A 27,352-nucleotide genomic window follows, 5' to 3' on the forward strand; every position below is an offset into this window, starting at 1 on the left:
AGTAATTTAGTAACTGTAACCTTAAGGGGATTTTTATATAAACTACTTTTTAATGTTCATTTTCATAATATTTATTTTCTTTATTTATTTATCATTTATTAATGTGTTCATTGCATGTGATGGAGAGTTTATTATGGGTTTTTTTTATGGTATTTTTTTTTTTTTTTATCAAGCACATAAGTATACAGCCAAAAATGTATGCAGTACAAACAGGTCAAGTATGCCAACGGAGATACAAAAATAAAACGATAATAAAAAGGAAAAAAAACGACTCAATTTATATAAAGCATTTGAAAAGTACAAATAGCATGTGTACTAACTTCTTACTGCAACAGGATGTATTAGAAATATAGTGTGTAACGTTTATGGACAGATCCATGAAATTATGTGTTTTATTTTAGAATTTGGACTTATAGATGTAAAATTTGGACAAAATCAGGTTGATTAAATAAAATTGAGAGATGAGATTTGTGTTACAGTTAATGAAACCAAAAGGTACATTTTCCCAGCACAAGAAGAATTCAGGGTAAATAAGAACAGCTAAGTATTGAGACAGTTTACTCCAAAGTAATTTAGTACGAGGGCATAACCAAAATAAATGCACAAGAGTTTAACTTCTACCATTTTGTGACTCTCCCTGACGGTAATATGACACCAGTAAACAAAGTAGTCGTGACCCTAAAAAACCAATCCCAACGCAGTTAAAAATCCACTGATAACCAATCAAATTGCAGAGCAGTTTGAAATGAACACTGAGCAAGCCAATCATCAGCCTTCGCGCCTTCCTAGTCACTGGTGGGTTTTGCCCAGTAAGGGAGGGAGAACGAGCGCTACGTCAAACGTCAGCATTGTCGGTTTTTATTAAAATATAAAGTTTAATGTATTAATTACTCGATTTATTTGGGAATATCTCATCAGTTTCAATCGCATGGTAATAAGGTAAGTGCGCCCGTTCAACGCATGTGCTTGTGAATGAAACAGTAACTCGCTTTGTCTTTGTTGGGAATATAACGTTATAACGGAGACTGGGCTCCGACTAGTCCCTGAAATCTTAACTTGTTTCCACTGGTCCAGGTAAAGGTACCGGGGCAGCTGTTGGCTGTTAGCTATATTCTCCTGACTAGTTTTAATAAAGATACTGGAGATTTGTTGGGTTAATGTTAGAAATGTTTGACAGCAGCATTGTGTCGTCAACGTTATGTATGGAAACTTTGCACACACACACACACACACACGCACGCACGCCGCGCGCATAACTAGTGATTAGACGGCACCTGATTCTGTAACGTTAGCTAGATGTTTTACAGTGTTTGCGCCCAGTGGCTCGATCCGTTGCCGTGTGTTGTGTTTGAATGCATGACATGTTCCCTCCTTACTGTCTGTCCAACCAAGTTACCGTTAAAGAGACCGCTCCGCTCGTTAGCTACATACATACATACATACGTTACATGAAAAAGACCATTTACTACTATTCAGCCAGTAAAATATATGTATTGTATGTAGAAAGAGTATAACTGAGATAGAGTCAAAACATTTAACAACATTGTCCCAAATAATTCGTAATCTAATTACATCTGATGGTGTTACGTTTTATATAAAGTCTCCTGACAATACAGTAACATAATAAGCAGTGACACGTGTGATGGCAGGTAATCAATACGGGGGGAGTTAATACCGTGTTATTAAAGGAAAGCGATCAGATGTCTCCAGCTGCTATGGGAGCTAAATAACACGGCACTGCTGTGTGTGTGTGTGTGTGTGTGTGAGAGAGTGATTGTATTGTATTTAAAACTCCCAGTCCAGCCCGTATTCTTTCATCAGCCTGAGGTTTGATGGTGGGAAACGGACTTCCAATATGGAACAAGCCAGGAGAGCCAGGACTTACTTTGGGTGTGTCATATCCACGTGCTTTTCACTTACATGTTGTGGACTTTTGTGTTTTACAATCTTAGATCAAATGGATTAGGGGTTGACTGCATATGTGTGACTTTCCCGGTGAGCCAACTTCTCAAAGGACTGTTTTAGGAGATTTAATTGGAAAGTAGAGTGGTTTAGTAGTCAATGATCAGCTCTTATTGTCAGTTTTAACTCAAAGGGGTTCTTTGATATGTGTATAAATTTCTCCTGGTAAATGGTATTCTCCTGGATAATTTAGGGTAAAAATGCAACCTGTACATCCCAAAGCTGTTTCTATATGCTACCTGTCAATTACTGAAGTATAGCTGGCTGTGTTAACCACTGGCTTTTTAATAGCAGGGCTGCTGACTGAAGGCTGGCCCTATGTTCATGGCAATACTATGTGGCAAAAATTTAAAGACTTACATTTGCTTTGCTGAAACCAAAGAATGCGTTTTAAGTCCGTCTTTTTTCTCTCAGTAACTTCCTTTTGTTGTTAAGTTGCTACTAATCAAGCATTCCTTCATATTGCAATAAGTCCTTTATGTTCATATGCTGGCAGTGGCAAGCCGACATGGAAAAGTGATTTAGAGACACAGAAACATGCCCATGCTTCTATTTATCTCTATGAAGGTCTTTTGAAAGAGCAGTGTGTGACTCAAGTGTATGTCTATGTATGGTTTGCCTTTTTATATTTTCTTTTTTTCAACTTGCAATTATTCAGGGGTTGGTTTCTGCAGCATGGCAAAAAAATCCACAGAACTCAGTGGGCGTGCTGTGGTATATCACTACTTTTAGGCTGCCGATTTGGCAAAGCTACGAGCACAGTTTAGTTTCCTGTCCTCATGTGTACAGTGTCTCTGTGAGACAGACCGCTCTGGGTGAGTCCAACAGGGACATACCTGTCAGCAGTTCTGCAGTAGGACACGGAGCCTCCTGTTCACTCACTAATGCTGCTGACCTGGCCTGCCTCTTTGTGTCAGGGGTTTGTGCACTCTACAGTCACATTAGGCCTTTCGAAAGTGTTAGTTTATGGAGGTGGCCCAGACTCTCAAAATGCTGCCATGGTCTTGCAACAGGTGTGTAAACTCAGACAGCATTTCAAACAGAAGAGATGGAAATGGTCTAATGCACACTCTTAATGAAGGCTGACATATTGTGATACTTAATTGACCTTTGTGGTAAATTGACTGTAACCCTCCAGGGATATTATCAAATAATCTGAACAATGCTGAACCAGGTACAGCCAAATAATCCATATCACAGACAGCTAGGCTACATGTAGAAAGGCAGTTGGCTGAGTTCAATGTGTGTTTTGAGTGAAAGGTTGACCTCACCTTTCTGCACCAATCTGCCTAACTTCCTTTCACACATAAGCAAACAGAGTTAAATCAAAAACATTTGTCTGTGTAGTTCAGGTCTGAGTGTTTTTCATGGTTTCCTAGGTGTCAAACATTTCTCAATAATGATTGGTAAAATCATTTTGTTGTTTGTCTCATTAATTACAGCAGCAGCTGTCAGTATTTCATTTGGCAAGGCAGTTTGGAATAATATTGTATCAGGAGCAGAATTAGCCGTAGTATCAGTGTATGTAAATGTAGTGGACAGACAGAAACAATGAGCCCAATGAGAATTCGAGAGGGTTCTATAGTTATAATTGAGCTCATGCTGTGCTTCAGCGGACTGTAAGGGAACAGAAAGGGTCAATCATCCGTCACTGTATGCACCAATGGCAAATTAGCTTTTCTAATGGTGTTTTTCCATTACAGTAACTGCTTGACTCGACTCGGGCCGCGTGGCCCCATCCTCCTGTCTGTCTGCTCACATGTCTCTGCCCTCTTTCACTTTGTCTTTATTACCTCCCCTTCACTTATCTTCTGCTCAACTCTTTGCTTTCTTCTCAGGTCAATGACGATGCCTTCTGTCAAGTATCAGAGAGGGGACATGGTGATGGGCCGCTGGCCTGGCAGCAGCCTGTATTATGAGGTCAAGGTGCTGCGCTTTGATGCCAACAGTCAGCTTTACACCGTCATCTACAAGGATGGTACTGAGCTGGAGCTCAAGGAGCAGGACATCAAGGTAGCCCCAAACACAGCTCCACTCAGTCTTCTCACACTTGGATGTAACTTTGTTTTGTGTGAAATCGTGGTGTAGTAATCTTTTTTTTTTTTTTTTTTTTGGTGGTTAGGTTATAATTCTAGGTTGTTGTCAAGGCAGTGCACCAATGGAATGTTTTAGCAGACATTCTCTCCATGCCATGTGGTCTATAAGGAAATTTCTGTTTTGGGTGACAATTCTTTTTTGCCTACCATTTAATGAGGATAGTTTTCTTGGCGATGCATATGGCAGTGAGAAGCATGTATGATGTGTCAGCCTCTATATTAATGTCACTTAGGTCCCCCTGTATGATGGGGAAGCTGGGATGGGGTATTTTAGCCATGTTGATAGGTCATCACATATTCAATTCAATTCAATTTTATTTGTAGTATCAATTCTAAACAAGCGTTATCTCAAGAAACTTTACATAGAGCAAGTCTAGACCACACTCCAGAATTTACAAGGACCCAACGGTTCTAGTAGTTTCCTCCAGAGCAAGCAACAGTACAACAGTGGCGAGGAAAAACTTCCTTTTAGGCAGAAACCTCGGACAGACCCAGGCTCTTGGTAGGCTGTGTCTGACTACCGGTTGGGATTACAATGAAGAGTGGCAATAACAGTCACAAAAATAGTAGTTTGTAGTAGTTCATGGCATAGCAGGGCACTGTGCGGCATTACAAGGCACAGCAGGACGTAGCAGGGCACAGCAGAGCGTAGCAGGATGTAACAGGGCATTGCAGGACGTGTAGCGGACCATGGCGACAGCTGCTACCATGATATTCCCTGCCAGAACTTCTGGACAGGCGCACATTGCCACATAGCATGTATATAACTATCAGATATGTCAGATATGTCACCTGAACAGTCAAGACAGATGTCAAACAGCTTAAAACCCATTCTGAACATCCTTTGTCAAACCCATTTGTTAATGACGGCAATCTTCTCTTTTTGCCTCAGAGTGCTGCTGGTTTCCAGCTCCGTCCACGCTCCCGCTCTCGTTCGCGATCACCGGGCCGCCGTCGCAGCCGCTCCCGCTCCCCAGCAAGAACCACACGCCGCTCATCCTCCCGCACAGCGGCTGCTGTCGCTGCTGCAGCCATCACAGAGAATGCACCGGCCTCCCGCAGGGATACTAAGCTGAAGGATGCGCAGGAAATCAGTCTCAGCCCCGTAGTGAGTGCCACAGCTGCGTTCTCATCTGTTGCCAATCACTGTTCCCCTGCGATACATGACTGTTTGAACGGCTATTGCGCTATAGAGTAACGTTACCCAGTAGACTGCCCTGTTGCCTTGTCAAACTTGGCATGCAAAGTTTAACACCAAATTAAATTAATGTAATCTAGTGATGAAATTATAGACTGTGTGGAATTTGAAATGAAAAATGTACAATCAGCAAAGTCATTAATCAAACACTAAGCAAAGCAGAGTTACATTCTGTTGTTAATGAACAGTCTTTGCTCCAGAGCAGCCAACTTATTTCTAGAAAGTGCCTTGAATGTGGAGGAAGTAGCTTCCTGCACGGCTTTTAGGCCAACGTGTTAAAAGTTGGTAGTAATTTTTGTTTTTATAGTTGCCCAGCCCACATTGGCCTACATGCAATACTAACTTATAATACACCTCCATGCATGTCAAACAATGTCAAAGCAAATAAACACATCCTACTCCTTAGACATTGCAGCTGTAAATCATGACTTGGGCATGATGTCCTAAATCATCAGTACCTTGTCATAGAGGGGAATGTATCACTTTCTGTCTGCCATGCTGGATTTATACCCTAACCCTTCACATTCCCTCTACCTTGTCCTCATGTTGCTTTTTTTGCCCTCTTCATCTCCATCATTGTCCCTCCATTGTATGATGGGCAGGAACAGACAAAGGCAGCTGAGAACAATAGCAACAATAAGCATGAGCAGAAAGAGGAAAATAACACTGCTATCAAAGTAAATGAGGTGAGTTTAATTTTGTAACTGAAACTGTCTTTTCTTCTCAGTACACACAAGAACATTAACACAGATGAAGACAAACCAAAGTCATGAATTATACGTCACATGGCTACCAACATGTGGCTTTACTTTACCAGAGCTTCACTGGCTCCTATGGTAGACATCTTGGAATCTTAAAGGAGTTGTTTCAATCCAGTCTGCTAGCTTAGTTGTCTTGCTTGTTCAGCTAGCCTCTAAAGTACTGTTATATGACCTAGTCTTTAACTTTAGATAGTTATACACTCAGTAAGACGATTTCTGACAAAACCCAGCAGCTCAGTCATAGCTTTGTGAAAGTGTTTTTAGTTGACCCGAGAAAGCAAAGGCTTACTTCATGAACACATTGAAATGTACAAAAGAAGCTACCCAATGAACTGTAAATTTATAATGGATCTTAGGGATATTATACTCATAGATTTGTTTGCTAACCTTTTGGTTTAGGGTTTGATTTAAAAGTAAATCTAATTCAGTAGAAAATCCTTTATGTGATATATATTGGAATATTAAAAAAGATAATTTTTAATAAGATGACATAAATAGCTCTATTTTGAAACTATAAATAAATAATTCTTGAATAGGGATGACTTTGTAGGGGAGTCTAGCTACGTAGAAGATTAAAAATTAAAAAAAAAAAAAAATCTTATGTCAACCATTGTTGGATGAACTTTATTAATACCTAATATACTTAATATAAACACCAAAGGAAGTAAGCGCTGTGAGTACTATTCTTAAGTGGTTTCGGAAATAGATGGCAGCACTGAGTTAATCTTTTTTGTCCATCCAACTAACATACTATGTAGTGATAAAAAACCATACATCATCAACATACCAGAATCTGTTTAGAAATGAAGATTTTCCGTCAGAAATGTAGCAGTGACCGGATTCTTCTTTTTTTTCCCCCACGATCCTCTGCACTTGTCACTAAGACTTTATGGTGTGCAAGAACATTATTAAAATAGCTAATTTGGTTTGTATGTTTTAATGACTCAAAATCTTCCTTCAGAACACCGATGCTACAGTAGAGGCAGAACCTGAGAAGAACCAAGGCCGTTACAATCTGCGTCGCAGGAAGGACGAAACCAAGCCAGTTGAGGCCAAAGCACAGGAAGAGATGGAGGCCAAACCGGCTGCTGCTCCTGCTGCCTCTCCCCCTCCCCCTCTGGACTTTGGAGGGAAGCTAGGTAAGTTACAGGATAGTGTCAACAGGCAGCAACTAGCCGGGGCACCATCTTAAAAGCAGTTTCATTGAAACCACCGCTGCTGTTAAGGGCACAAAACTGTGTTTAGTCATTTCAGACTTTTCCTTTTCCAACGTTAGAGGCTGTGTTAGTGTTGCCTCTCTGACTCAGTGGAAACAACTAATCCTTTTACAGGACAGTTGCCTTGCACCTTTTGTAGTAACTCATTGTACTGTCTATTAGAGATACATGCATGTTTTTAGCCTCCAATACCGATTGTTAATTATCAATGAGCAATATCTGCGGATTTAGCCGATGCCGATCATGCAGAGTGTTTAACAATATGGGAGCAGTAGTTTATCATTGGCTAGCAGAAATGAATGCTGAGCTCCTGATTAAGCGTTTTTAGTAAACATCCACCAATAATGATCGACAATCGATTAATCTGGGTATCCCTACTCTATATTCATGTAGTTTGTTGTGGTTAATATCTTGTTAATAACTGGGAGAACTAGTTGGCTTATGGCCTACAGAGATCCTGCCAGGGCAGGGGAAGACAGAATGTAGCATAAACTAGCAGTAGGCAAATTATGGATGTTATATCGTATATACAGTTGTGGTCAAAAGTGTACATACACTTGTAGAAAATCACAATGTTATGGCTGTCTTGAGTCTTCAATAAGTTCTACAACTCTTATTTTTCTGTGATAGAGTGATCGGAACACATACATGTTTGTCACAAAAAACAGTCATAAAGTTTGGTTCTTTCATAATTTATTATGGGTCTGCTGAAAATGTCACCAAATCTGCTGGGTCAAAATATACATACAGCAACAAAATATGTCAATTTTGGTGATGTAGCGAGTTGTGTCAATCAAATTAGCTTCATGTCATGGCCTCTTCACTTCTTTAAGTGATTCTGATTGACTACAGCTGTTGACTTCTCATGAGCCCATTTAAATAGGGCTCATTTGACCCAGTGATTAGACTCAGCTACAAAAGCTACAATGGGAAAGTCAAAGGAACTCAGTGTGGATCTGAAAAAGCGAATTATTGACTTGAACAAGTCAGGGAAGTCACTTGGAGCCATTTCAAAGCAGCTACAGGTCCCAAGAGCAACTGTGCAGACACTTATACGCAAGTATAAAGTGCATGGAACAGTTGTGTCACTGCCACGATCAGGAAGAAAACGCAAGCTATCACATGCTGCCGAGAGGAGATTGGTCAGGATGGTCAAGAGTCAACCAAGAATCACCAAGAAGCAGGTCTGCAAGGATTTGGAAGCTGATGGAACACAGGTGTCAGTCTCCCAGTCAAGCGTGTTTTACATCGCCATGGACTGAGAGGCTGCCGTGCAAGAAAGAAGCCCTTGCTCCAGAAAAGGCACCTTAAGACTCGGCTGAAGTTTGCTGCTGATCACATGGACAAAGATAAACCTTCTGGAGGAAAGTTCTCTGGTCAGACGAAACAAAAATTGAGCTGTTTGGCCACAGCACCCAGCAATATGTTTGGAGGAGAAAAGGTGAGGCCTTTAATCCCAGGACACCATGCCTACTGTCAAGCATGGTGGTGGTAGTATTATGCTCTGGGGATGTTTTGCTGCCAGTGGAACTGGTTCTTTGCAGAAAGTAAATGGGATAATGAAGAAGGAGGATTACCTCCAAATTCTGCAGGAAAACTTAAAACCATCAGCCCGAAGGTTGGGTCTTGGGCGCAGTTGGGTGTTCCAACAAGACAATGACCCAAAACACACATCAAAAGTGGTAAAGGAATGGCTAAACCAGGCTAGAATTAAGGTTTTAGAATGGCCTTCCCAAAGTCCTGACTTAAACCCCATTGAGAACATGTGGACAGTGCTAAAGAAACAGGCTCATGCAAGAAAACCATCACATTTAGCTGAACTGCACCAATTCTGTCAAGAAGAGTGGTCAAACATTCGACCTGAAGCTTGCCAGGACCTTGTGGATGGCTACCAAAAGCGCCTAGTTGCCGTGAAAATGGCCAAGGGACATGTAACCAAATACTAATGTTGCTGTATGTATATTTTTGACCCAGCAGATTTGGTGACATTTTCAGCAGACCCATAATAAATTTATGAAAGAACCAAACTTTATGACTGTTTTTTGTGACAAACATGTATGTGTTCCGATCACTCTATCACAGAAAAATAAGAGTTGTAGAACTTATTGAAGACTCAAGACAGCCATAACATTGTGATTTTCTACAAGTGTATGTACACTTTTGACCACAACTGTATAAGGCTAGGTATCGTCTTAAATTTTGGATGTCCTAATATTGTTATAAATATGTTTTAAAGGCTACATTACAGTAAAATGATGTAATGTGACAATTTTATTGTTTGTCTTTACCTACTTAGTGATTGTATCCACATTACTGGTGATTATTTATCAAAACTTTCATTGTGTAAGTATTTGTGATAGCACCAATATTCAACCCTAAAAGTTTGATAAAATATCGACATTGATGTATTTGATCAAAAATATCGTATTTGTTTTTTTCCATATCACCCAGATACAGCTAGTAAGGTTTTCATACAATAGTGGGTATTCTGTGCTCTCAGATTCATTGCACAGCTTTTCAGAGAAGGATCCACTGCATGAGCTTGTATGTCGGGGAGCATAATAGTGGTCTGTGTGAAAGCAGTCACTTCATTTTTCTGCGCCAGTGTCTCAAAGTTGCTGTTGTTTAGCTAAACATGCAATAGTGTTGTGGTAAAGAAAGCGTTTCCTTCCTCCAGGAGCATACTTCTGGCTGCTCTTTCTGCCTGCCTGGGTTCTCTTCCTGGTACTCCAAGTCAACCTGGAGGACCCCAGTCTGGCCAACTTCCCCCCTCCTCTGCCCCCTCTCCAATCCTTCTGGGATGCCCAGGCTCTTGGATTTGTCATCCTCTGGGTCTTAATCCAGGTCCTGCTCTACATCCTGCCGGTTGGAAAGGTGAGTGAGAAGAGCGTGCGGTACACGCAATAATGCATGCATGACTTTAATTAAAGTGCTCATATTATGCTTTTTGGCTTTTCCCCTTTCCTTTATTGTGTTATACATATTTTTTTGTGCACGTTATAGGTTTACAAAGTGAAAAGGCCAAAAGTCCCCCCAAAAGGGACTTACCATCTCCAACAGAAAACACTGTTCACAAACTGCTCCAAACAGCTCTATTGTAATCCAGCCTTTACTTCAGAGACAAACAAGCATCACTTTGTAACACACGTTATAATTTTCATACTCTGCTTCTGACTGGCTAGTAGTCCTTACCTAGGTACTGCACGTGTGCGACTCCCAACAAAGATATAACAGAAGTGAGATGTCTCACTCTGTAGTTAAACAGAGAGCTAAACACACAGGGTGAAAACAGGATCTGCAGCAATGTGCAGGACAACAAAATAAAGTGTTTTTTTTAATTAAACCATGTAAACGTATACTGATACAAACTCTAAATACAATTATGAACCTGAAAATAAGCATAATATAAGCACTTTAAGAGAAATTACACAAAAGCATAATTTCAGCCTCTCCTCAGTCATCATCAGTACAGTATGTCACTGAAGTACAGCCAGTGTAATACTCAGTGGTACAGTGTTGTTAGCTGCTGGCAGGAGGCATACATAAATGAAAGAGCAAGCTCTCATTCTTTCCCCCCTTCTCTTGTGTTTGATGTGTTTTCAGTCCATATCGTACTTTCTTCTAATGCACCGGTAGTCAAAAAGTGGATGTACATTATGTCTTTCCTCTTTTGGTAAGAAGGGGAAAGATGTAAAAATGCATGCATGAGTTAATTAAGATCAATTACACACACACACATTTGTTTAAGCCTCTCCTCAGTTATCAGTACAGTATTTCCCCAGTACTCCCAGTTAATAAGGTGTGTCTTTCATCTTCTGGTAAAATGGGGAAAAACGTCTCTCCTAACAGATGTTTGCAATGAAATACTGACTTCTTGTCTGAAGTGAATGAAAACCAAAACTACTGTGGAAGCAAATGTGTCTGTGGCTTTTGTTCCTATCTACAAATGGGAATTAGTAAGATTACAGATTCATCGCTCTTTGTAATTTAGTACAAGAATGGCTACCCAAAGGCTGTTTAACCCCAAGATGGCGGGTAGTAAAGCTTTTTTACACACCATGGGACTAGGGGTTAGCCGTTCGCTTATTTGTGTGTTAGGTTAGCATCATAGACTGTTAATATTAATGGACAGAGCATGTGTGAAGTCACCCATTGGTTTATGGAGATCTGCTCTGAGTCAAATTATTATTCTGTATTGCAGAAGACTTAAATCTAGTTATCGAGACCATAAACTCATTATGAAAATGTATACTGAGGTAATAAATAAAGCTAAAAGTGGGTCACTTTCTCAGAGACTTCTACAGAAACCTCCTTTTGCAACTGCACATGTTTCCCCCTGCTGGAATTTAGAAAAAATGCAGGTTTAAAGTGCCCATATTATGAAAAAAAATAACTTTTTTTCTGGGATTTGGGGTGTTATTTTGTGTCTCTGGTGCTTCCACACGCATACAAACTTGGAAAAAAACACTCTCCCTGCTGTTTTGAGTGAGATACAGGTTTCTGAATGTGTCCTGCCTTCAGTCTCCGTGTGACAGCTCGTTCTCAATGGCAAAACACTGCTACAACACACACACTAGTTCACCATAATCTCCAAAAGAGCTACTTTCATGTCCCTGTTCTGCAGGTATTCCACAAGTGCCCCTCGTTTAGAAGAAGTCTACCAGCTAATCCTGCCTTGGACTGACCAAAGTTGGAGAAACCATTATCTAGCTGATGTGATTATACCTAGACACTGCACATGTGCAACTTCCAACAAAGATAGTATAGAAGTAAGATGTCTCACTCTGTTGCTAAAACAAGAGAGATGTTTCACTCAATAGCTAAAACGGAGTCCTAAACATACAGGGTAAAAAACAGGATCTGCAGCAACGTGCAAAATATGGTGTTTTTTGAAAATGAAACCATGTAGACCTATTCTGGTACAACTTCAAAATACAATTATGAACCTGAAAATGAGCATAATAGGGGCGCCTTATGGCACTTCCGCATTTGCAACACTTGGCCAAACCCAATGCTTTGTCCGTTAATATTAACAGTCTATGGTTGGCATGTAAGGAAAGAATGCACAGAAAAACAGACTCGTAATCTTGATTTTCGAGATTTTGAGAACATTCACTCAGGACCCTAGCCCATTGTGACATTATGACCGCAGTCTGAGAAGTTTGCTAATAAGGGGATGTTTATCTCTCTCTGCATCACTCGTCGGTGAGTAACAAACAGTTCCTCCCAGGGTAGTCGGGGGAAACCGTTTAGTCGAAGAAAAGTGGTGTCCGATGTCTGATTTTTCTTCTAGAAAAATGCGTGGTTCTCTGCAGATATGAAACACTTGTGCGTGCTTCATGGGATCCAGGGTGTTCACTGGAGATAGTCCACTTTCCCAAAAAATTGAACTATTTAACACAAATGTTTGCACGCTTTCTTTAACAACTGGCGTTGCAGTTAAAGATGAACTGAACTGAAAAACTAACTTTTGATAACTTGTTGGTTATGGTAATTACAAATAAATTACACTAAAAAAAATTATTTTAAAAATCAATATAGCTTTTTTTTAAGCAACACAAAAATTGCATTTGTTAGTATTAGAACGCTGACAATATCGATGACGTCACTGGCATGGTAGGACGTGCGAAGGTATATAGGCATCGGCTGCAGCACATAATATACACACGAAAAAAAGTAATTTTAATGGCTCGGATTACGCATTTGAGCCTGTGAGGGACAGGCCTGTAGTGGCTGACTACCGCCACAGGGAGGAGGATCAGTTTCAGGCTCCACTGAAGCACAGGATCGCTTCGGGGGGGGGGGGGGGGGGGGGGTGACAGTGACCGGTGTGTGTGGGTGCAGTTTACTGTCATGTACTCTCCTTTATTGTCTCCAAGAACATTATGCATTTTAGGAAATAGACTGCTTATATATCGTGTCCATTTAGAGAAAATAGAAAAAACATGGTTAAGGTCCTGTTCATTTACGAAAATAGAGGCAGATAAATGGAAAATGTAATTGGACGCAATAATCTAATGGGATTGCTTGTTAGCTGCACGTAGGAGAGTTACCCCAGTTTGACTATAGATGCGCGGAGGAGTCACGAGTTTTGCGGAGTTGACAGATTTTTATAATGGAACTAGCAGCTGTTTGCATCAACAATGTGCCCTGAGACGGCTAACATCAGCTAGCTTCAGGGTGATTAGAGAGGGACGTAGGTATCTGTGGTTTAGTAGCGGCTAACATCAGCTAGCTTCAGGGGGAGTAGAGGGACGTTGGGTTCTGTGGTTTAGCTAGCGGCTAGTAAACGTATTATTATCGATCTGTGATATCGTCGGAGTCTGGGTGTATTTCTACAGTCTATGGTCGGAGTGCTAGCTTGTGCAGGGTATGTACAGCAATCCTTTAGTTAAATTTACTACTTTTTAATACCTTTTTTACTACCTTCAGAATTTTTTTAAAAACCATCACGACAATGAATTGCAAGTGTTAATCAGCGACCTTTCTATTATTTACACAGATTTGACATTTATAACATACAGAAATGAATAGATTTAGAGACAACATAACATTAACAACATCTTGCACATATTTATTTCACTTAGTAAATAAAAGTAAAACAAACTACATAAATGTGCAATGAAGAGAATGGATAGTTGAGAACTGAGATCCAAAGTAGGGAGGGTTGGGGGTATGCCCCCAGTTTTTTTTTTTTAAATAACCATTAAATGGCACTTTCTGGAGAGTTTTGTGCAAAAAAATTGAGAAATTAAGTCTTGCATAATATGTGCAAAACTGTAGGGTTAAGAGCCTTTGCATTGTTGTAGTATCAACAGGTATTAGGGCATTCAGCATTTACATTATTAACTTTTCATGATATAAGAACTGACCCAGACAATGTGCCAAACATAATGAACCACATGAAGAGACAGTATATATGTCAGCAACAGCTGAGAAGATTTGGGTCTGTGGTGAACAGGTCCAGGGGTCCCTGGTGTAGGGACCAGGGACCCAAAGTTAAATTAATGTTGAGGGATCAACTAAGACCACTGAAATTCTAAAGAATGAGAACCACTGATTTACATAATTTCTAATCCTTTAGCCTTTGTGCCAAGGCTCAGTAATGTTTGGCCCTCATCCTCTGTGCAGCACTTACTGTAATTACTTTTTTGGGAAAATAAATACTTTTTGTTCATTTTATGAAACATTGAATGAATTATTTACAGTTACATTTAGATATTTAGAGATCATCAGATTTTTGCTCATGTTTACAACTTTGTGCACATTCAAAATATAACTCATCCCATCTCTGTTGTCCGAGATTTGGAGAGTTGTAATATAGTCTGCTGTGCATGTCATTGCTCCATTCATATGGTGGATCTCACTCAGACCGTTTGACAGACACAGAGGCCCATTTAACAAACAAGTTACGAGGAGGCTGTACGCTGCTCATTATCGGATGTCTACGCGCGGATGCAACGCGGCACTGCCCACAGCAGAGCGGGTCCACCAGCCGCACTGCTCACCTCTATTTTTAAAGAGAGAGTGGACACGAAGCGACGGACGGGTCTGTGATACTCAGAGCTCATACCTGAAGCCGGGGAAATGGCCGGCTTCAGGTAAAAAAGAAATTCTCAGTTTGCGACAATTTGAAAATTCCGCAGACAGGGAGCGCTCTTGACCCCCCACAGTCTCTGAAAGCACATCTAGTCGATCATAAGTGGCTCAACAAGTAGATCTATAGATAAACTCATCTTTAAGAAATTTGACCGACAGCGTGAGAAATCGGGGGTGTGGCGTGTGAAACCAGTCAAATGCGTGTGTCTCACGGCCAATGCGTGAGAGTTGGTAGCCCTGGAGTCGGGAAGCATTTCTTTAAACAGCTCTGAAATTCCTTTATTTGAGTTAAATGAGTGGTGTTTAACTGCAGTGTTCAGACACCACAGAGCCTCCGCGCGCAGTGTAGGTGTGGCGCCCATGGCCACCCTACTACAGGCCTGAGCCAGTCCTAAACTCTGGGTTGTTCACCCAGCTATCAGAAAACTTGCATTTGCCCATTAAAAGACGACGATGGTTGTCCAGTCGTGTAAGATATGGCTTGAAGCAAGTCTAAAATAAAACGTAAGCCAGCCACTTCTGCTGAGCGCGCAGTGTCCTGAGACAATGTCGAACGACCACTGAATATGACGTCAGCATCAAACAAAGACGAAGACGAAAGATCGATTATGTGCCCAGACACGCCAAAGCCCATATTTAAACGGACTAACGCAAACGCAGGATAGAATTTCAATCAGAATAGGACACCTGATAGTCTGAAAAAAATAATACCTAATTTAAAAAAAATAATACCTCTGAGACTAAATTTAACACTTTTAATGCCCTTAAATTTGACAATTTTGATTTATCACTTTTTAATACTTTTTAAAACCCCGCGGACACCCTGTTGTGGAGTTTGTCATAAGAGCTGCCAACGTATTTAGCTGCTAGCCTTTTCCCTCGGTCGGATCGTTGGTATCTAGCTTGGTGTTGTGTCTCAGTAATGCCCAGTGTGTCAGTCTCTGTTTTGTTGAACGCTATAAAGCCGACATGTTGGGCTTTATTTTTGTAAGTGAATATGTTCGTGTTTTGTGTATGTGACAACAACGTTACACCCAGCCCTTTGCCTAGTAGACTTGAGAGTAAGCTGACAACCGGTAAACATACCGCTAACTACCTTTCTGTCCTCTGCCTGCCGTGAGCGTTTCAGCGCCCTGTCTGCGGCAGGTAGCATCGGTGGTGTTACTAGCCGGTGGGTTATCGGTCTGCCCTGCACTGGAGACTGCAGGCCTCAGGTTTCAGTCTGTTGGACTTAACCTCACCAGTGACGCTGTTGTATCAGAAGCACAGCTTTCCAAATAGTCTGTCGCTAAAAAATGCTACTGACTGGAAATCCAGGGGCTGTTGGAGGGCTAGCCCGTTTTAAGGCACCTAGATGCTAGCCATGAGTTGAGGACTGTTTTTTCCTTGTCAAAGGTAGCCTGTGGAAATGTGTCGTAACCCCAGCTGCCTTAGCCCTATACAGTTCCTTACCGCAGCCAGGGGCAATACATTATGACCCCCCCTAGACGTCTTTCTTTCCGTTTCCCAAGCCATATGTCCGCTAGCATCCGACTCTTTGTATGGTGTTCTTATGGCTGCGCTGCTAGTGCTAGTTAGCCACGGAGTAGCTTACCATAACAGTGACATAGTAGATTGTGGAATTCCAACATGGCGGTGCCCATGTTACAAAAATAACACTTTCAACTTGCCATTTTATCCCTTTTAACAAATTCACCTATTTTAATAATAGTACCAGTGAGAAGAAATAAAATACATCTGTTATATCACCATTATTAAAATTCCAGTTCAGTTCCTCTTTAAAGATGAGAAAAATGGGTGACGGGGAGTTTTTATTGTTTTGGCCAGCTGGTCACGACCTCATGTTGCATTCAGGTTCCTACAGCCAAAAGAAGAATCAGAGTTCTTGAAGGTGTGAACTACACGTCTGTAGTTTTTAGACTTTCAGCCATTTTGAACCTCTTTATACATGGAGGTGAGAATCCCTAGGCTTCTTTAGTTACATGAAGGCCTCATCTTTCGTTTGAGAAGGCTTCAGACCTGTGTGTGGGACACATGGTCCCTTTGTTTCTGAACACATGTTGGCCAAAAGTGTTTTTCTTTAACATCAGTTTAATCACATTGCTTGGTTCAAACAAATGTCATTAGCATGCATGTGTTTACAGGTCATTTTCATCACGGTCAGTTCAATGTGCTCTCGTTCATCTATTAATCCTACCTTCTTGATTCTGTCTCTAGCTGAGTGAAGGCATGCCACTGCGGTCTGGGGAGAGGCTGAAGTACAGAACCAATGGTGAGGCTGAGTGAAGAAAATGTGAGCCAGTTGTGTCTGTAACTGCACGCAAGTCTCCGTTGATTATGTTTTTACTACCATTCACCAATGCAACTAATCTTGAGGTCCTGGCTTATTTGTTGCTTAATTAACAGATCACACTGGGTTAAAATATTCATTAAGGGACAACGATTTTGCTGTCATATTCACACGACATCTTTTAACCCTCCATGTTCTGTAGTTTCAATCACATTTATCCAAACCTGTCTGTGTCCCTCCAGGTTTCTTTGCCATGGTGGTGAGTAGTGTAGCGGTAGCAGCAGCTGTGCACCAGGGTGTTGACCTCACCTACATCCACAGCCACTTCCTGCAGCTGGCTACGGCCTCCTTCCTCATCTCTGTCGTGCTCAGCCTCTACCTGTATGTCCGCTCTCGCTCGGCTGCTGCAGAGCAGCTGGCTTTGGGAGGAAGCTCTGGTAAAGTCCATATTACTCACTTATCAAATCACTTTGTGTTGTGCCTCTAGTATTCATTCATTCATTAATTTATTTTCTCTCCCTCTACTTCACCAGGCAATGTGGCTTATGACTTTTTTAAAGGACGTGAGCTCAATCCCCGCATCAAAGACTTTGATCTGAAATTCTTCTGCGAGATGCGCCCTGGTCTGATTGGCTGGGTGAGTTGTCATGGGACACTAAAGCAACCATTTGTTGAGCACTATCAGGGTCCCCAGGTGTCTGGAAAAAAACCTATCCAGTCGTGGAAACACCTGGAAAGTGATTAAAATGACCAGTGGTCTCATTTCTAAAATTGTGCGTGGAATCCTTACTAAAAGTGTATGTACGCGTGTGTGTGTGTGTATATATGTATATATATATATATACATATACACACACACACACATCCATCCATCCTCGATCGCTTATCAGGTATCGTGTCGCGGGAGCAGCAGCTCCAGTAGGGGACCCCAAACTTCCCTTTCCAGAGCCACATCAACCAGCTCCAACTCGGGGATCCCGAGGCGTTCCCAGGCCAGGTTGGCGATATAATCTCTCCACCTTGTCCTGGGTCTTCCCCTAGGCCTCCCCCCAGCTGGACGTGCCTGGAACACCTCACTAGGGAGGTGCCCAGGAGGCATCCTTACCAGATGCCCGAACCACCTCAACTGGCTCCTTTTGACGCGAAGGAGCAGCAGCTCTACTTCGAGCTCCTCTCTGATGACTGTGCCCTATCTCTAAGGGAGACGCCAGCCACCCTCCTGAGGAAACCCATTTCGGCCGCTTGTACCCTGGATCTCGTTGTTTCAGTCATGACCCAGCCTTCAAGACCATAGGTGAAGGTAGGAACGAAAATTGCCCAGTAGATCGAAAGCTTTGCCTTCTGGCTCAGCTCCCTTTTCGTCACAACGGTGCGATAAACAGAATGTAATACCGCACCGGCTGCTCCGATTCTCCAACCAATCTCACGCTCCATGGTCCCCTCACTCGCAAACAAGACCCCAAGGTATTTAAACTCCTTCATTTGGGGTAAGGACTCACTCCCTACCTGAAGAAAGCTCTCCATCGGTTTCCTGCTGAGAACCATGGCCTCAGATTTAGAGGTGCTGATCTTCATCCCAGCCGCTTCACACTCGGCTGCAAACCTATCCAGTGAGTGCTGAAGGACCGATGACGCCATCAGGACCACATCATCTGCAAAAAGCAGCGATGAGATCCTGAGCCTACCGAACTGCAACCCCTCCCCACCCCAACTACGCCTTGATATCCTTTCCATAAATATTATAAACAGGATTGGTGACAAAGCCCAGCCATGGCGGATGCCAACCCTCACCTGGAACGAGTCCGACTTACTGCCAAGAACCCGAACACAGCTCTCGCTTTGGTCATACAGAGATTGGATGGCCCTGAGAAGGGACCCCCTCACCCCATACTCCCGCAGCATCTCCCACAGTTTCTCCCGGGGGAACCCGGTCATACCTTCTCCAGATCCACAAAACACACGTAGACTGGTTGGGCATACTCCCAGGCTCCTTCCAAGATCCTTGCGAGAGTAAAGATCTGATCCGTTGTCCCACAACCAGGACGGAATCTGCATTGTTCCTCTTCAATCCGAGGTTCGACTATCGGCCGAACCCTCCTTTCTAGCATCTTGGAATAGACTTTACCTGGGAGGCTGAGAAGTGTGATACCCCTGTAATGGCACACACCCTCTGGTCCCCCTTTTTGAAGAGGGGAACCACCACCCCAGTCTGCCACTCCTTAGGCACTGTCCCAGACTTCCACGCAATGTTAAAGAGCCGTGTCAACCAATACAGCCCCTCCACACCCAGAGCTTTCAGCATTTCTGGACGGATCTCATCAATTCCTGGGGCTTTGCCGCTGTGGATTTGTTTGACTACCTCAGCGACCTCCGCCAGGGAAATGGACGACAATCTCGCATTATCCTCCAGCTCTGCCTCCACCACAGAGAACATGTCAGCTGGATTTAAGAGTTCCTCAAAGTGCTCCTTCCACCGCTCTATTACCTCCCCAGTTGAGGTCAACAACGTCCCATCCTTACTGTATACAGCTTGGATGATTCCCAGCTTCCCCCTCCTGAGGTGGCGAACGGTTTTCCAGAAGCACCTTGGTGCCGACCGAAAGTCCTTTGCCATGTCTTCTCCAAACTTCTCCCACACCCGCTGCTTAGCCTCTGTCACGGCAGAGGCTGCAGCCCTTCGGACCCGTCGGTACCTTGCAACTGCCACCGGAGTCCTCCGGGATAAGGTTGTACGTTGTACAACTAGGTTGTACGTCGACCGAAACAATGTCAATATGTAAATGAGAATCGCATAATAATCGAATAATCAATCCAGTCTAACGTGAATGACAGTGACAGCATGTTGCTTCCTCTAAATTCCAGGTTATGGTCGACCAGCGGAGCTAGCTCGTTAGTTTGATAAATTGATCAGACCTGCATGTCACGCCCACTTGTAACAAATCCTGTGTATCCAAGAACAATTAAATCAGTGGAAATGACGTTAGAGCAGACACAGACTTCTGTAGTAAATTAGTGTTACGTTTCCAGCGTCGCGGCTCCAAACCGTAATGTAAGGTGTGACTGACGGACCCCTTGGATTTTTAGGCTAACTATATTAGCCTTAGCCTGGCTGTTAGCAGCTTCATGCGGGGGAAATGGAGACGTTGTGATTATGTTGCATTAATCAGGTGATCTAGTTCGAATTTGCAGCGAACATAAAACACTGACTGCTGTAGCTCATCTTTCTAAGTAGGAGAACTTGCACAATCAGTGGCTGACTAAATTGTTTTGGCCCCACTGTATATACATACACATTTATTTTTATATTTATATATAAACTGTTGACATGCCGTTGTCCAGTTTTAACTATGTAAAAAATATACCTAGGCCTCACTTCTGAAGTGTTTGATGGGTCAGCGTCAGGACTGCAATCAGTTGTTTCTTCAGAACTGTAAATGAGAATTGTCAGGTATGGTCACATGAAACATTGCTAATGATTTAGAATTTCATTTGTCTGTCATTGTTCAGTGTTTGATCAACTTTGCGCTGGCGCTGGCTGAAATGAAGCAGCAGGCTCTGGATGCTCCGTCCTACTCCATGATCCTTGTCAACCTTTTCCAGCTGCTCTACGTGGCCGACGGCCTCTGGAATGAGGTATGGTCAGCACTTTTTCTCCAGAATATCATTCACAGGGAATGTGCCGGTTTAACTTTTTCCTTTCTCCGAATGGGAGATTTGGAGCATCAACGACTTCATTTCCTGCTCTCTAATACATGTTCAAGCACAAATGAATGGTAAAAACGTCTTAATATATGTCAAGGAAAATACAAAATGCAGTAAGGGAAGGGTGCTTTTGCATCCGACTTGACTACAAAGTAAAGTTCATCTGATTAGTATGAACATACCTTTTTTTTTCCCAAGGAACAGTTGAAAATGAAGGTATGATTTACATAATGTAATGGCTATTACTGATGATAGCCTATAGGCCTACAGTACAGTAACAGACAGCCACTACGGTTCAGCAGGCATGTGAACTGTGGATTAATAGCAATGAAACCGTCATAGTGTGAACAGTTTAACTGCTGCTGGTACATGAACGGGGCTCCGCAAAGAGTCAGGACTAAGCTGCTGAAGCATTCAAAACTTTGGTTTTCATGCAAATTAACATATGGCTCGCATCAAGTGTTAAATAACTGTACCAAAGCATGGGGTAAGTATTTAATGCAGCTACGAGATGATTTTACAGGTTATAAAACTGTCTCAATTTAATACTGATAGACGGCAGCAGGTAAAATCCAGTGATACATAAAAGAGAATGTGGTGTTGCAAGTGTCTTTCTGTGTCCTCAGGAGGCCATCCTGACCACCATGGACCTGATGCACGATGGCTTTGGCTTCATGTTGGCGTTTGGTGATCTGGTGTGGGTTCCCTTCACCTATACCCTGCAGGCCTATTACCTGGTCAGCCATCCCAACCCTCTGAGCCTGCCTGCCCTGGCAGCCCTTGTCACACTCAAACGTAAGGAACTAAGCCACTGAGCATCTCACTTTGAATACATAACTGCATTTGTCTTTAGTTTTTGTTACGTTATCTGGAGGTTATGTATTGTATTGACGTATTTTTTAGTCCCAAAGAGATAAGTTAACATTCTATTCTCCCAGTTTCCAAAGCTGATGTTTTCTCTGGGTGTTTCTGTCTTTCAGTCGTTGGCTTCTACATCTTCAGGAAGTCCAACTCTGAGAAGAACGCCTTCAGGAGGAACCCGTCAGACCCCAAACTGTCTGGTAAGTTCTCCTGCAGGTTTAAATTATGACTTGATTACTCTGAAAATGACAAAGGCTGGCTGGCTTTTGGAGCTCTGTAGTTCTCTCCACAACAGAGTTACAGTATGTCCACAGTTGAAAAAAAATATGATTGTTTGTTTAAGAAACCAAAGTTAAATTAAAGTTTATTCATCCCATCCTCTGATTGCTTATTATACAGTCCCTCCAGGATTTTGCAGTGTTGCGATCGCGCCAATTCACAAGAATTCAAACAATCATTGTGACTTTGGTGCAACCCACAATTTTGACCAATCACTGCAACTTTTCCACAAATTTGACCAATAACCAGAGTTTAGCGCAACTTCAACCAATCCCAGCAGTCCCATGTGCCAGACTTTGTATCAGTATGTGACTCTGAGAACCAATGACCAAGCAGGAGTGAGAACGGGTTGACGTCACACGTACGTCGCCAAATTAATTCCTTGTTTCTGATATGAAGACAAGACGCGTGTGACTCAAATACCTCACATTCACCAACAAAATGTACAGCGAAAGACCGTGCAAAACATTTCTGACCGTCCTGCCAACCTGTATACATTTTAACATCAATGTACGCTGTAACAATTTTTCACTCTGATGTTGCTGAAAGCACCTGCTGTTTCAATCCTGTCGGCTTTCTGCAGCAGGTGGGCTGCTCAGTTGCCCCCGCAATTGACTGACACACACACACACACACCATGGATGTAGGAAAAATCGGAGATGATACAGGATGAGTTAACTTGAGAACAGCTACGTACGTTATTGTAAGTGTAATGAGAAGTTAAAGTCCAATAAGTCCTTTATTAAACATTCATTAACTAACAATGAAAAGATCAACAAGCTACTGACATGTTCAAATTTGATTCATTCAATACATTTTTTTTTTTTTTGTCTTAAATCCACTAGCCGCTTTAATTTGCAGCATCCTCAGCCTTATAGGTAAGATTACTAGGAAAACTCAGTATAGAGTAATTTTATTCTCCTCAAAACAAGTTTCCTTTTTATTTGTAAAGAACTATACAAAAAACAAAGCGCAACTTTCTCTGTCTCCCGCAACTTCATTGCAACAAAATGACTTCATTGCGCAATTTTTTACAAAAGCTCCTGCAACATCAGGCATTTTGGGCTGCAAAAATCTCAAAAAAAGGCCAAAAAGTCCTGGCGGGACTGATTATATACTAATGATAATATAATGTCTACATAGCCTGCCTACATATTAACATGTGTGTTCCCTGCAGATGTGAAGACGATCCCAACAGCCACAGGGAAGAGTCTGCTGGTGTCTGGCTGGTGGGGGGTGGTCCGCCACCCTAACTACCTGGGAGACCTCCTGATGGCTCTGGCCTGGTCTCTACCCTGCGGTCAGTCTCAAACTAACAAAGCACTTGAGGATTTTCCTTTTACGGCTGTCCCAACATAGAATTCACAAAGTCAACTCTAATTTACATTTTTGTTAAATCATGTTTTTTTTCTTCTCTTTAGCTTGCATGTTTTCCACACAGACAAAATAACTGAAACATGCCCGGTGCTATGAGTTCTCAGGTGTATTTTTTACGTTTTTATCTGTAGGGTTTATGTGAAAAAATAGCAAAAACATAAGGGGTGTGCAAAAAAATCGAATCACATTCGCACCTCCTATTCATAATTTATTCAAAAAGTTTTTTCCCGTTTTGCAATGGCATGAATACTATCACATGGGAAAAGTAACTACATTTACTTACTGTGAATTGTTTTTGAATCAAATCGTGAGCCTAAAAATCAATTATTGGCTGTGACGTGACCGGAGGGCATCACGTGACCAACACAGAAATTGTAATTCCAACGTTTGGCTACTAAATAAAATTGGCTTCAAAGCCCAGTACACTTTATACACGCCTCCAATAATACCCAAGAACATGAACGTATGCAACAGGATCACAATGCTATCAACATCCACATAGTTTTTTACCAGTGGATAAATTGAATTGTTTTTGTCTTTGTACCCTGTGACGTCCATCCCTACAGGCTTCAGCCACCTCCTGCCGTGGTACTACATGATCTACTTCATCATCCTGCTGGTGCACCGAGACTCCCGCGACATGACTCAGTGCAGGAGGAAGTACGGGTCAGCGTGGGACGAGTACTGCCGAACAGTTCGCTACCGGATCATTCCCTGCGTCTACTGAGTTACTTGGCGCTGCTGAGGGCTTTAACCCAAATAATGGCTGTGAAGTCTCACCAAAAACTCAAATATGAATGGATTGACTGATGGATTTGACTTTTTATAAAAAAAAAAAAAAATGTTTTTTGTGTTGAATTTTTAAAATCTTGATTCTGGACTGAAGGAGCTACATTACTTGATTTATTTTTTTTTTTATGGAAGAAAAAATGTCATTCATTGGTTTTGTGGAGTATTTAAAAATTGCCTTTTTAATAGAAAATACTCAAAAATATAAACACAAAGTTTGCCAGCTCTGGGGGGAAATAGAAATGCCCCTTGCCAGGAATGTCTTGTTAGGATGTATTTTTTTGTATATACGCATTTGTTTTTATACTTCAAGAATATCTCATCGTTTGAATTATTTTGGTAAGTTTTGCTCTTTGCTCCCATATTCAAAATGTTCCAATGTATCAGCTTGGCTATCATGAATAATTTTCTAAGTATGCCTTCTTACTTTGGTTAAACTGCTTGTGTATATTGTGAAGGATGGGATCAAATGTACTACCTGTTTTTAATAATGTGCACAGTGGAACTAGGACTCATGTTCTTTCTCAGGACCCAGAAGTTTAATTGGAAAGGTTTTGTCTTAATACTTGGATGTGTGTGTTTTTATATAGATATCTAGTTTTGGCTTGAGAGTGTAAAATGATTTTGGAGGTTTCAAGAAAATGCATACCGTAATTGTGTTGGTGCATGTTTTTTTCCTTCCATTATAAGTCCCAACAGGTATGGATTTGGCTTTGCTACCTCAGGTTCCCTCACTCCTCTAGAGGGCAGTGTGTGTAATTCTGAGCGTGAGGTCACTGCTTAAAAAGGAAATGAGTTAGATTTGTTTTTCATTCAACAACAATTGTATTATCTATTTAACCATATTGTGTGTCAGACTAAACTACTTTTATTTGGTGCATTTTTGTAATGAAACCATTTGTTTTTGTTCTCTTTTATGAACTGGCTGTTCATTTCCAACCACTATCACACGAGAGTTTGGTCTGCACCTTTTGAAGCTTTAACTTGCAGGCCATGACTATTTTGATGATGTTTATACTGTGACAACATGGATAGCTGTTGACTGTTAGCATTTACAAACTGCATTTGCTAACCCCAAAAAATATTTTTACACCTGTGGAGCTGGAAATGAGTACATAAGTAGCAATACATTGACTAGGTAGCATTTTTGATGCTGTGTTGACTGAATAAATAAATAATGTCATTTTCAGTAAAAAGGTAGTAGTAAAAAAACAGTAGTGGTAATAGTAATGTTTTTAGTAGATATTTAATATTGTTTTTTTGTGGGGTTAATTTTGTAATTTTGACCACTGTAGTTCTGTCTACACCTAGATCTGCCATGTTTCTGGACAATAGTTCAACATGCATGAAATCAAATGGTCTGTAACACTCCCTGATCAGAGAGAACACAGGACATTATGGTGATGTATAATAAGAATATCTTAATATTATGTCTCCTTGGCTTGGCAGTCTGAGTACAAAGCAATAAGTTGGATGTACTTTGATATCTGACAATAGTGATTGAGAAATAAAGCGGATCCTGACTGTCAGCTAGGATAAATCTCACCTGTGACAGTGGCTGGAAGAAGCTTATTTGTACAAATGTTGCAGCATGAAATAAAGATTTACAGTATTTCCTTTGTGCTTTGTTCTTGTGCAGTTGTGGTGACAGTGCTACTGCAGGATGAGTGTGCAGAACAACATCCAGTGTTGGTTTTCTCTGGGTGTAGGAATAGAGCTCAACAGTCCTGCCCCTCTCCTGAGAGAAATTGGGTGGCTGTGGCTAGTGGTAGAGTGTAGAGTGGTTGTCTGCCAATCGGAAGGTTGGGGGTTCAACCCCTGGCCCTGCAGTCACATGTTGAGACACTGAACCCTGAATTGCCCCCCATGCTGTGCATCGGAGTGTGAGTGTGTGTGGGTGTTTATCTGATGAGCAGATGGCAGCCCCGGCCACAGTGTATGAATGTGTGTGAATGGTGAATGTTTCCTGTATGATGTAAAAGCGCTTTGAGTACTCGTTAAGACTAGAACAGCGCTATATAAATACAGCACATTTACATTTAGATGATGGCTAACTGGCTGCCACGTAAACATACAACATATCATTTCAAGTGAAAAAACTAACAGAAAATACAAAAAAGTCAAAGGTACAAGACATATATTTTAATTATCAAAGAAGGAACTACTCATCCCATAAACCACCGCGCACCACTGAATAAAGGAAGCTAAGGTTTGTTAGCTAACCGCTAGTTGAGACAAAATGTAATAACTTTAAAAGACCTAATAAAACCTGAAAATAACCGTTAACATATATAACAGCGGTTACTTTAGCTATAGCCTGTTTATCCCAGTCTTTATTTTGAGTTAACGTTATTTTAGACTGAATCAAGCTGTTTGCTAGCGGTTAGTTGAATTAGCTGTTAGCTAAACTAACGTTAGCTTCCTTGCAGAGGCTATTGGCAGAATCATGGGAACAGATTGTGATTTGTGCAGTGTTGTAAATCCTCGTAAAAAGAATTCTCATCTTACACATGCGCACAGATCGGGCACTGACAGCTCCCCCTCCTCACCAACATGAGTTCCACCAATCAGAGGCATCACTGTGGGATTGTTCAGTATTGTGAAGTACTTATCCAAGACATCGCAAATAAAAGACATTTATCTCAAAACAAGTTTGGTGCCCCATGAACTTTTGGCATCTATATAAGCATACGCAATCGCTTAGTCAATGTGGTATGTACTGTTCTCCCTATGTGTTATGCACTTCCAGCACGTTGACACAGTTTAACAGCAAGCCAAACTCGAATCCACGAGCCAGGACGACGAGCGCCTTGCTCCTTTTATTGTCTTCAGGCAGGTGAAATTAACGAGTGAAAATTAAACAGAAAGTAAAGGACAGAAGCTGTAAAATTTAGAATAGAATTTAAAATCCTTCTTCTCACCTACAAAGCTCTTCATGGTCAGGCTCCATCTTATCTTAAAGAGCTCATAGTACCTTACAACCCTAGGAGAGCACTACGCTCCCAGAATGCAGGGTTACTTGTGGTTCCTAGAGTCTCTAAAAGTAGAACGGGAGCCAGAGCGTTCAGCTATCAGGCTCCTCTCCTGTGGAACCAGGTTCCAGTTTGGGTCCGGGAGGCAGACACCGTCTCCACATTTAAGAGTAGGCTTAAGACTTTCCTTTTTGATAAAGCTTATAGTTAGGGCATAGAATCGAATATTGTTAGGGAGTAGTAGTTAGT

The 27,352-nt window shown here is 41.7% G+C and overlaps 2 protein-coding genes across 3 annotated transcripts in view; both read left to right on the forward strand.

The window, feature by feature from the left end:
• mdn1 (midasin AAA ATPase 1) overlaps positions 1–27,352 on the forward strand; it is a 1,030,807-nt gene that overhangs the window by 259,873 nt on the left and 743,582 nt on the right. The window lies entirely within an intron of this gene.
• On the forward strand, positions 789–25,750 carry lbr (lamin B receptor). Of its 2 annotated transcripts, none has more exons than XM_032542351.1 (14): positions 789–939; positions 3,801–3,975; positions 4,951–5,166; positions 5,859–5,942; positions 6,979–7,156; positions 9,912–10,108; positions 17,051–17,105; positions 17,366–17,560; positions 17,657–17,760; positions 20,631–20,756; positions 21,452–21,620; positions 21,806–21,886; positions 23,143–23,265; positions 23,909–25,750. In XM_032542351.1, exons 1-14 carry the CDS (start codon positions 929–931, stop codon positions 24,067–24,069), a joined length of 1,875 nt encoding a protein of 624 aa, XP_032398242.1. In that variant the 5' UTR covers positions 789–928; the 3' UTR covers positions 24,070–25,750. The 2 variants fall into 2 exon arrangements, with proteins under 2 accessions (XP_032398242.1, XP_032398243.1); XM_032542352.1 differs by having other exon boundaries at positions 4,951–5,162; positions 5,855–5,942.

This window comes from Etheostoma spectabile, chromosome 18 (genome assembly GCF_008692095.1).
Source record: "Etheostoma spectabile isolate EspeVRDwgs_2016 chromosome 18, UIUC_Espe_1.0, whole genome shotgun sequence".
NCBI lineage: Eukaryota > Metazoa > Chordata > Actinopteri > Perciformes > Percidae > Etheostoma > Etheostoma spectabile.